This window comes from Dermacentor andersoni, chromosome 10 (assembly GCF_023375885.2).
Source record: "Dermacentor andersoni chromosome 10, qqDerAnde1_hic_scaffold, whole genome shotgun sequence".
In the NCBI taxonomy this organism is placed as follows: domain Eukaryota; kingdom Metazoa; phylum Arthropoda; class Arachnida; order Ixodida; family Ixodidae; genus Dermacentor; species Dermacentor andersoni.
This window is the reverse complement of record NC_092823.1, coordinates 121,317,970-121,329,971: the sequence shown is the minus strand read 5'-3', so window position 1 is coordinate 121,329,971 and position 12,002 is coordinate 121,317,970. Positions and strand designations below refer to the sequence as shown.

Below are 12,002 nucleotides of genomic sequence, written 5' to 3'. Positions count from 1 at the left end.
GCGCATTATAAAAGGATTAATGAAATCAACTATATTAGGAGGTCCCAGAGTTATGAAACTGTCAGGGGGACCTCCTAAAGCAAAACGTATGTATATTGTGTGCAAATACAGCATGGTTATACAATTCAATAAACAATACATGTTACATAATAGCTAGGGAAAACGCAAAAATACAAAACAAGAGCAAACAACTACACAAAGTGTAAGAAGAATATATAAACCTATCGCGGTGAACATTAGTTGGCGTATGTCTGAAAAATATATGACTGAAAGCTTACAATGCAAAACAGCATGCAATCATTAAAAGAATGCAATAAATAGAAGAACAGAAAAACAATGCAGAACTTTTACTTATCAATTAAAGAACTGCTAACAAAATCTTTCTAGAAATAACATGAAAAAAACATGCTTATCCCATATCGAAACTGCACCTGCCTCTTATCATGCAGCACCGTTGGCAGATGCGTTCTTTCGGCGATATCGCTGTCCAGACAGATGCAACCCACACCCGGTAAGTTCGGCAGCGACGGGAAGGTGGAAGTGATTTTGCTTAGTTAAGCTCATGCCTCTGCACTCGACACCAGCGTTGGTAACCGTTTTCTATTAATGCTCCTACAGAACTCTACAGAAATCTCTACATGTATAGTTAACTGAGGCATACGCTTGTCAAAGCTAGAAAGAACAGGAGGAGGAAGTGCACTAAACTAACGGCGCACGACACCTCTTCGAGATTTTACTGAGATCAATCATTTTACCAATCCAAAATCATGTTCGACAGTTATGTAGTATATATAGCGGTGATTATATATATATATATATATATATATATATATATATATATATATATATATATATATATATATATATATCGCCTTTGTGGGCTCAAGAAACAACACAATCTTGCAGATGATACCTTGCTTGACTCCCTCTTTCTTTCAATGTATTACAGGATAGGCCTGTGAACCGGTGCTTCTATTTCTGCGTAAATCTCATCCCCTATGGGCGTTACTACGACGGAACGGAGTGCTACGTAAGGTTTTCGTTCATAGACAGTCTCCGTCCGCCCGGTTTTTCTTATTTACAGTAATTTAGATTTACTTGCCTAACAAAACTTCAAATATTAGATTACGAACGCAACATCAGCTGAACATTCAGCTCCACCCCATCAATTTTATGTAATGCAGAGAAAGCCACAGGTCATGTCTGTCGATCAAGAAAGAAATCCTGCTGCATGCCCCAGAGAAAAAAAGTGACCCATGTTCAGTCTATAGTCCGCAGAGGCCAATGTGGGCTAGAAATAAAATGCTTTTTTTCTGAGGAAGAAAGTGGTCTATGCCGGAGGAGGAGGAGGAAATAACTTTATGTGTGCCCTGCGAGTTGATGGGGAAGGCTTTCAGAAACATTTGTCACACGTCATTTGTCACTCCATCATCACCACCACGCTAGTTTCCTGGCTGCCGCGTGAGATGGCACTACTTCTCCATTTTGTGTAGGGTGCCTCGATGCGCGCGGAGGCGAGCGCGCGCATCGAGGCACCCTAATTTTGTGAGCTTAAAGCAGGACGTCCTGAGAACGCCACCAGATGGTGTTGGCGTCCGCAAATCATATGTGTCCAGCGGTCAGTTTAAGTATACCTCTGACCTCGTTGAAGCTCTTGGGTTCAGCGAGAGCAGGGGGAAAGTAAACATGCCCGCAATAGAAATTAGTCAGAGGCGTTCGGAAGATTGATGGAAGGAAAGTAGAGAAATGACAAACGGAGGCGTACAAAAAGAAAGTTCCCAATAGTGGTTCGGAAACTTTGGTTATGGGAATTCTTCGTGAGAATATTTCCTTTTCTTTTTTTCTTCTTTCTTTAACATAGGCAGGAGATTAGGTAATGTAATGAGAGCTTGGTGGCGCAACCGAGCAACCCCCTGAAGAAGCATTACCAACAAGCCCACATTGCAACCACCGCCCCGTTCCAAAGGGGACGCTCATAGCGTCCATCCATCCATCCATCCATCACGGCGGTACACCTCGGCGGGCGGTAGGGACGGCGTGCGCTTTCTGCTGTGACCACAGAAACGATACGAAGTGCGATCAGGCATGAAGATTCACGTGTGGGTGCTCTCGCGTCCGCGGGTGCGCGGCCGTTTGGCAAGTAGCGTTTTCGCTCGCCAAAAAAGTACCATCCGGTAACGACGCAGTTTTCGCCGCATACGGACTCACCAGCGTGTCTGATATGCTTATGACACCTCGCGTGCTCGCCATCGCTGTCACTGATTCGTCCTTCGCGCTAAACTATAGTTTAAAAAATGACTGCCCATTTCTAGACTTGTATTTGTGAATGTGCAACGAAGCTGCCACATCTTAGAGTACAAGTTTCACTTTTGTGGTATGACCAATTTCATTTAAAGAGGGAGAAACCAATGTGTTCTTTAAGTAGGTCCTGTATACTCCACCCAGACGAACTTCAACGGAAAATGGGCTTTTGGGTTTTTGTTCTGGGAGCAGTATGCGCTAGGTTGGGATAAAATTTTATTGTCAGCCAGTAAAAGCCAGAGCCTTTTATTAGACTGCGTATAGCAGTCAATTTTAGCACTGGCCGAAATCACTCCCGTCGCGGCTGTCAGGAGACAACAAGTCAAGCCTATCGGATTCGACAAACGGCTCCCTTTACGATTGGCGTTTGGCGTCGTTATAGCCGGCAAGCTTTCCCGACAAATAATGCTTCACCGGAGAGCGTGCAGCTGTGAAAGGCATTTCACGCTGCATCGTCGTTTCCTCAGGACCAAACAAGCGCGAACGACCGAACAAGTGCGCATCAATTGAAACCTACCGGGAACCAAGCACACTGCGCTGAGTCAGCCGAGAGAAGGGTCACGTGCGAGGCAGACTCTTCTAGAGTGAATACGGCAAAGGTATCGTAGCTTCACGGTGGTCAGTAATTAGCTTGTAAAGGCTGGTGGTGTGGCGTGATACTCCCTCCTAGCTTATTTTCTTCCTCCGTGGAAGTAGCAGTAGCAGCAGCAGCAGCAGCAGTAGTAGCAGCAGTAGTAGTAGTAGTAGTAGTAGTAGTAGTAGTAGTAGTAGCAGTAGTAGTAGTTACTTTTGCCTCAGATCATGGCTCGTAGAGTAGCCATAAAGGAAACAAGCTTGTCTTCTTCTAATAGGCTTGTTTCTGGTATTTTTCTATTTTTCTTCCTCCGTGGAAGCAGTAGTACTACTACTACTACTACTAGTAGTAGTAGTAGTAGTAGTAGTAGTAGTAGTAGTAGTTACTGTTGTCTCAGATGATGACTCGTACAGTAGCCAAGAAGGAAACACACTTTTATTCTTCTAATGGGCTTGTTTTTAGCATCTGTCTCCGGTGGGAAACTTTTTCGACTGGAGAGGCTACTGCTACCGTGGTTTCTGCACAAGGTGGAGATCCCGCCCTTCTGCCGCAGATATGTATTGCGGCAACAGCACTGCGTCGACGTCTACTGCAACGGTCCGGACGACAAAACGCGAAAGTACCACTGTAACCATGCCGGACACTTCACCTAGCACTGCCGTCTCATCGACGTTGAATACTGGTAGGTGCATGGTAACATCATGCGTTCCGTCATTTAGGGCACCTACCGTTGCCTCCGAGATCGGGCGGCGCAGACAGCACGCGCAAGCCAATCTCGGTGGCATTGCAATTGCGATATAGTTTACTAGTAAAATTACTAGAGCAAGCTCTGGAGCTATTGCCTCGGATCGCTTCCTATAGGAGTAGGTTCAACCACTATGGTAATGATGATCAGTGAAGGAATTTGCCAGAACGGCAAATACTTCCGGCTTGAACCGGCTTTGTTACTTTATAATTTCGCCATTTACAACAATATATCGCGTTGTAATTCAGACAGCTCGCAGTAATTCGGCATTGGCGCAGTAACTAATTGCCCTACTGTGTTTAGAAAATGATGAGTGCCTGGAAATTGAGATAAAAGAAAAGCGTAATTAATGACGCCACCTTATCGTCTGAAGTCACAAGCACGAAGATTAGACAAACCAACGTACTACCCGTACCATCGTACCTATGGTGACTCAACTATTGCAGCGCCGGAGTTCCTTTAAGTAACTTTTGTAGGAAACACTACGCCACCTGCATGGCCTCAGGGATCCGACAGCGCGCGGCGCCCTATTTCGGAGGCCATGCCACCTGCAACTCGCTTCAGTCGGTTGAGGAAGCGATATCAGAAAGGAAAGCCAGCCAGATGCATAGGGACGCCCGGATATGTTGGCGCGATCCTCTCGCTCAAGTGCGCATTTGGAAACGCTGAGAGGCGAAGCTTCGGCGCCCACAGAAAACGGGACTTGCTGAAGAACGGGGGGGGACGGCGTCTAAACGCGTGTACGGCACAGTATGTTATGCAGCGAGTTGTAAGAAAACGCGGACAAGGTTGCAATGAGATCAGGGTGTATTGTCTTCATACAGTGATAACTAGTGCGAGGAATGATGCAGAAGGGGTAATAAGAAAGATCGTATCTGGGGAATGAGCTGATAACGGCTGGCGCACTGTCGAAGCGACAAGAAGGCGCCGCGCTGCATAAGCGTCCGAGTGGCGCGCCGTGCTTGTGCATAAGCGCTGTGAGCGGCGAAGCGTAGGCATGTGGAAAACGAAGACTGCTGAAGAATGCGTGCTGAGGTTTACAGAGTGTACGGTACAGGAAATTATAAACATCGTGTATGTACACTTCACGGCATGTCTCTCACGTGTACCCGACCCCGACTCACGTGGCACTTCAGCAGGCGGCATGCGGTACAATAAATGGTCTCTCAGCGTGACTCTTAGGAATGAACCATAATGAATAGACATCAAGAGAAAAGATAAGCTGGACAGGCCACGTAATGCGTAGGGCAGATAACTTAAGCACCAGCAGAGTTACCGAATGAATGCCAAAGGGAAGGGAAGCGCAGTCAAGGACGGCAGAAAATTAGGTGGGGTGATGAAATAAGTAAAGTTCCAGGCTCAAGTTGCAATCAGCTAGAGCAAGACAGAGCTAACTGGTCGCAAGTTGCAATCAGCTAGAGCAAGACAGAGGTAACTGGTCGCCAGTAGAGGTCTTCGTCCTGCAGTGGACATAAAAATGAGCGACGGCGGCGGCGGCTGCTGCTGACGACGACGATGATGATGATGATCATGATGATGATCATGATGACAAACAAAGTTAACTTAGGCAATGACCAGGGCAAGCAGCCACATATATAGACAAAGACACCATATAGACACCGTCTATGCTTTCTCATCTCCCTCCCTTATGTAACCCGTGAGGACCCTCGAAATTCCAGCCATAAGCTGCTTATATTAACCCTATTAACTGAGACAAAGTCGTGAGAAAATTGATCGCAGGATGGCGACAATGGCACAGGCCTGTCAATTCAAGCAAGTTGCTGGTCCCGTGACCAACAATTCCCAAGCGAGGCACTGCACTGAATGCCATAGTTTGTCTTCAGCTTATTGCTAAAGAGTCCCTCTTCTTGTGAGGGTTTGCGCGTTCGGCTGGAGTGGGCCGTCATATGTGAAGTGTATGTGTGTTTATGTTTGTTATGTGTTTTATTCTCATTTTCCTGCGTCAAACTAAGGCCACACTTCCGTTCAATAAATCGGTCAATACCCATTCAATGTATAGTTGTTACACGCGCTGACCAACTGTACATTTACGTTTACTCAAAGCCTTACTGGAAAGCCTCAGAGACGCTAACGGAAATTTGTTCCCTTTTAAGCTGGTAGTACATTATTTACCTTTCTTTCTGAGTGCTGTTTAACGCATGAGCAACTTCAATTTTAGTTAGCAACATTGGTACATCGAGCAAGGTCCAAACAACGCCGCCAACGACTCCTGACGCGACGTCGGCAAGTGACGAACCTACAGAAGCTGGTAATTATATTATTCATTAATTTTCATTGTTCCATTGAGCATATATCGCTGCAATAGATAGTCTAGACGCTCATCACGTGAAGAGAAAACGTGAGTGGCGTTGTATTTTTGTTCCGTCCGCTATAGCCACTGACAGTACGGCAAGTAACAAGACCGAAACTACCAGTCACACCACCACTCAGTCAACGGCTTTGAGTGAAAAGGCTTCGCCACCTGGTAATTTTACGCGATGTTCCTTATTAAATATATATCTATATGTATAAACTTGAGATGATATTAAATGTGTACTGCCCCATGCTGTTTCTCATGGTATATTACGCCATTCCGCTCTCTCACATTGCAGCTGTCAACAACGCAACATCTAACGAACCAGCGTCATCAACCACCTCCCAGACAACTACTACAGTCGTCGAAACTCAATCAACCAGTGAGCACGCTAGTGATATTCTAGTTTGCATGCAAGCTCCATTCTTCACACTGCAAGGGAGTCACTTAACGTTTTCCAAAAGCTATCAGTAGGTTTTCCGTTGGCACGAGAATACTCTCAATATTTTGCAGGAGAATTGAGGATTTCTGCTCAATGTAACGCATGGTCTGATCGGGCGATCAGATGATATCATGTGGTATTTAATCACGCGAAATATCGTGTTCGGAATTCGGCGTCTCTTGATTGCCTTCCTCAGCTACTTTAGTTAAGGGAATCAAAAAGTCACTGCAGTCTGACAATCTTTTTAGCATTTGAACTAGCTGCAATTAAGCGGGCGGCTCCTTAATGGTCAATCCGCAAATGTTAAATTAAATTATGCCTTTCTACTTTCTCATAACGCAGCTACCAGCAACACTCCTAATGAAGCCATGTCATCGACCGCCTCGCAGACATCAACCACAGTTACCGAACCAGAACCAACCAGTAAGCATGCCAGTAATCATTTAGTTTGCATGAAATGCTGCGTACTACTTAAGACTGCGATGGAGACTCTTATAGAGACCTGCTTAAGGACATGACGTCATATTGACAGCTGCCTACCATTGCCTATACCGCGAACCCGCCGGTTCTGCCAGGCGCGCGTGATTATATAGGTCCTTAGACTTTTATCGTCGCTCAGGAAAACCACCAAAGCCGCAGATTATACTGCAGGCACAAATTGAAGTGGCTCATCGAGAAATGGCAAGTTTTACTTTCAACGATCGCCTGCGCGCTAGCGGCGTCATGACTTCCTTGTTTACAAACATGAAGCTTGTCCAGGATTTTCTAGTCGTTCTTCTGGGGGCCCCGCAATTCTCTTACTATTTATTATGCGGGAACGCAGGGAGATAGTGCTCTAAATCACGTGATGTTTTCTAATTGTATCTAGATTTGGGGAGCTCATAAATAATGTTATTTATTAAGGCAATCAAAGATTCGCTAGAGTCTGACTGACCATCTTTCTCGCTTGTCAGTTAGCTACAATTTAAATCGAAATGATAAAATAAATCTGGAGCAATGACAGCAAAAACAATGAAGTTACCGCTGGAATTTCAATGTGCGTTATTCCTTCTATTGTTTTCGACATGAATATAGGATATTTAAAGTGACAGGCTGAGTGATTGGTTGATTCAGTGAGCGAACTCAAACGCTAGAATTCGTCAGCTGTTGCCTTGCACTTTATATTACAAGCGAACCAATAAAAATGATATAACTTGAACGACAAGATAAACTCGCAGAGATGAATCATAATATCAGTAATTGAATTACTGGTTTTCCTTCGTTACATAGAACGCCTAGCGGCTCACTATACGACGAGAATGCTCAATTTTGCCGGCCATTTGGCACTGTCCTCTTGCGTTGTAGGATCTAATGTGGGTAACGAAACCAAGATCGTAGACCCTACCAGTCCGCGGCTAACGGGCCCGACTAACAGAGTTTCACCAGCCGATGGTTGTATAAATAATTGGTCTCGTTAAATCAAATCAAATCTTGAAATCAGAGGTCATAGCAGCTTACGAAGAAAATGCAGCCCAAATCGCATTACTTGCGGTTGCAAGTTATGTTGTATGAGGTGTTAGCACCGTTGCGGGGGAGTCATTTTGTCTGAAGCCTTTTGTCTGTCATATGTTTAATCACACAAGCAAGTAAAAAGGCTGGAAAGGCAGCAATGTGAGAACCAAAGTATTGGAGGAAACAGCTGTCATTCGCCGGGTACACGAGAGACGGCGACGTAATACAACGCCGCACCAAAACGACGAGGCCTAAGTGAGGCGCGTGGTATCTGCTTTTCTCTGATCACAAGTTTGTCAAAGTGCATTTACAGCAGCCATCGGTGACGGAGACCGCGTATCTAGCCTACATCAGCAGAACTGTGTGCCAGAGAGACCGGAACTCACTATCGCGAATCATTTCCCCCCACAGTTGTATGCAAAAAAGACTCACTTCTTATTCTCGTTTCAGATACCGCAAAGCCTATACAAAATGATACTGTAACAACGACGACAACTGCCACCCAGCCAGTTTCGGTCACGGACAAAGGTGTGCGAAGATCCAAGAGTGTCTAATTTCAACTTTGAAGGAAGAAAACAAGAATTTTACTATGTCCATGGCCCTAAAAGAGTCATGCAAGGCACGCGATAATTGCTTTCAGAAATATTCTGAAGGACAGTGGCATTGCTTTTCGGTATTAGTGACAGTCAGTACTAATGAATGCACGTACACTACACTGTCGTCTTGTGCCCGAGTATGGATACACTGCTGTTTTGTCCATGTTCGATCAGTGTCTTTAATGTCACTGTTAAGATGGTAGGCATTGAGACATTGAGACATTGCTCTGGTGCCTTCACCCGCTGCTGCTAAGACGAATAACTTTTAATGCCGTTCTCGGTGGAGTGACCATAACATGCTCATTTCACAATAAGAATTATGGGCATAACTTCACGAGCGCGCATTCGTATATATGCATGTGTAAGCACTTCACACGTCGTGACAAGCCCAGATGATCGGCCTCATCCGTCAACAACCCTGAATGCTACACGCTCTCCCATAACTTTTATAAAATCAATGAGCCTGAAAATATGCTTACAGACAGCCTGCAACTACTAATGAGCCAGTGCGCTATCTCTCTCCTTCACCTTCTTAATTTCTTTTTTAATCCCTCATCCCCTCTCCCCCGTGCAGGGTAGCAAACCGGACGTTAACCTAGTTAACTTTCCTACTGTTCCTCGTTTCTCTCTCTCTCTCTTATACATTAAGTGGAAAGAAAAACAAAAGTGCGCGCACACTCGTGAAAGAAACGTTTTGACGTTCAATGAACCGAACGTGACACACCAGCAAACAAAAAAATGAAGGAAAAAAAAGTCATGCAGAACGAACGTACATGTTGGAATCTATGTGAAACTAAGCTTGAGCAAAGCGGTCAAATATTTTACGACCAAGTGCGATGCGTAAAATTTGGTGATGACAGTTGTATGCGCAGAAAAGGACGACAAGTATCAAGCAACATAGGGATGTCCGTACCTGTAGTGTCACAATGTGAAATACTACTTCTTGATGCTTGGCAAAGGACAGGTACACTCGCAGTGGCACGTACCAGATTGCTAAACCAAAGAAAGCAAAGTCAATCAAATAACTCGTAAAATATAATTAGCCATTCGATATATATATATTAACAAATCGGCATGATCTACATATATCTGTGAGCCGACATTATAGCTTCTTGATTTAGGTAGGAATCGTACGTAGAATGGCATGCCCATTTCGGAGGAGTGGACAATAACCCAGTGGCAAGTACTGAGCGGTCAAATCAAAGAAAATAAAGTAAATTAAAGAATGTGGTAAATATAGTTCGCCATGCCATTCACAGATCGGCATATTTTAGAGATTCCTATGAGCCGACATTATATGTACAGGTTTTATGTAAAATGTTAGTTTTTTTTTTTATTATCCAGAACAAAGCTTGACCTACGTGGCCAGCACACAGGATTTATATGAGCCAGTTAACCTCTGCGTATATAGTCAAACGCCTTTATAACGATGTTCTTCGAGTCTTCGAAATAATACGTTATACGGGTCATTTTGTTGTAAAGGTGCTCAACTGTGTGTTATATATTCAAGACAGCAGCCACCATCAGAAAAGTCTAGGAGGGATCGCAAAGAATGCTTCACCTCCAAAAAAAAAACTAAATAAAATCACCTTATTGTGCTACTTTACCCGCAAGGAAACAAAAAAAATATGCCTTCACATAAATCTGCGGCCTTCGGCTTTAAAATAAAGCAAGTTCTTCGAAAAACATTACCTGAGATTATGGGTACCTTGAAAGCTAGTAGTCACGGTACTGCTGTTTCTTTGTCTCTGTGCAACAGAGCCTTTCCCAGTTCGCTCCTCTTCGTCGTAGAATACGCGATGGATAGCTCAGCACGCGCACGTCCTGCTACGGTTGGCTTCTCACGCGTGTGTACATACGAAAACAGCTCGAAAATGAGACAGTAATTTAAAGGTGAGGCACACGCTGGTGTCATGTAACGACCTTTGTTTTTCCTCCTTGTGAAATGTTTTTCAGCCACAACAAGTTGATCTACTTCATAACATATAATAATTCAGATAATCACTTCTCGTGACACAAGCTGTAACACATCGGCTCAAACGTTCGCTGTGCCTTGAGGAAACTCGTAGTCCCGGAGTTTTCTAAGTGGGTTTTTCAAACTCCATAGCTACATAATACGTGTCTAGACACAACAATGAGATATTGTTGAGTTTGACAATGACATATTTAATTCCTTTGTGGTTAGCTGAATACTATTTTACTTTCTTGTACTACTGTTTTCCTGTTTCTTTTCTGTTATTATTGTTATTCATTACACAGAAAGCAAGTGTACGTGCTTGTGACATCTCTCTTCAAAAATCCTGGCGGCTGAATTTCGCATCTACGCTTTACAGGAAACGCTACCTCGCTGGATGAGAATGTGGCTATCCCAGGAACAGAGGAAAAGCTTACTAACGTGGCTCCATCCTAACGTCAAATTTTCCTACTGACCAGCTTCTGCACAGAAAGAATTGGGGAGCTAAATTTTCTTTTCGCAGAAAAGCCTTATTTAGTAAATCTAGTAATAAGGATGGCTAAATTAAACACGCAGAGTTATGAAATAAAAAAAGAATCATCTTTCGACAGGCCTGTTTGTCCATATATATGTGTACTATACATTGACACTTGACATCCTGCACATTACGTTAAATATACGCTACACCAGCCGTTCTAGTGATCTGCGTTTTACGAAGCCCGCTGGCACAAAGCGTTCATTGAAAAAAGTTTCGCGCTGTTTCCACGGCGCGAACCAACGCATTACTGATTTCAACGGATATTTTGCAAGCCGTTGACGCCGAAAGCTTTATGTAGTGGAAGTAACTTGGTTCACGAGACTATTTTTCAGCTCGGACAAGTGATCTGTCTGTCTGACGATAAGTGGTGACGACGGTCGTCTGCATATGGGAACCAAAAGCATGCATATATAAACTTCAAAATAAAGTTCTTCAGCCTCGGAGTTGATGCGAAATGTTGCGACTGTGGCGGCGTAGCTCCGTGCGGTGTTACGCAGTTGGTCAGCACTTAATAAAAGCGCAATTTTTACATGTCACCTCATGACGTGTTTACTGCTTCGAACATGCCGTGGCGTGTCTCCGAGAGGCGCCTGATTATATTTCGTTGTATCGGCGCTGCAAGCGTGCCCTTTTCGCTCACTCGTTTTCCTTTTTTTTTTTTTTACAGCTTGCTCTAGGTTTACCTTAAATGAGGCAGCTGGTTGTGACCTGTCAAATGTAGCGCGGTCGCGTCCAAGGTGCGAAAAGGGCACGTCCCTTACGTCACTTGGGACCGTAGAGGAAGGCATGCTTGGGATGCTCGGTCACATGCTGCTGCTGATGATGATTTAATGACATCCCCTTTGAAACGGGGCGGTGAAAAATAGTCACCTAGCCTGCTTAATTTATTCAAGCATGTTATACATGCCTTTTTTATCAGAACGCCACAAGGAATTACGTGCGTGCATCATTTTGTCATGTTGCTCTTGAAATTTAACAAAACATAAAGGATGTGTACTTGGCTGTACATGTCGACAAAGTAAAGAGTGAACAAAATGTATAGCTCGA

The 12,002-nt window shown here is 44.2% G+C and overlaps 1 protein-coding gene across 2 annotated transcripts; it reads left to right on the top strand.

The window, feature by feature from the left end:
* Positions 1-248: 248 nt before the first annotated feature.
* Positions 249-11,018, top strand: LOC126544900 (uncharacterized). Of its 2 annotated transcripts, XM_050192433.2 has the most exons (9): positions 249-511; positions 950-1,030; positions 3,338-3,557; positions 5,800-5,889; positions 6,016-6,105; positions 6,233-6,316; positions 6,719-6,799; positions 8,318-8,395; positions 10,797-11,018. In XM_050192433.2, exons 1-9 carry the CDS (start codon positions 395-397, stop codon positions 10,871-10,873), a joined length of 918 nt encoding a protein of 305 aa, XP_050048390.2. In that variant the 5' UTR covers positions 249-394; the 3' UTR covers positions 10,874-11,018. The 2 variants fall into 2 exon arrangements, with proteins under 2 accessions (XP_050048390.2, XP_050048391.2); XM_050192434.2 differs by lacking the exon at positions 6,719-6,799.
* Positions 11,019-12,002: the final 984 nt, after the last annotated feature.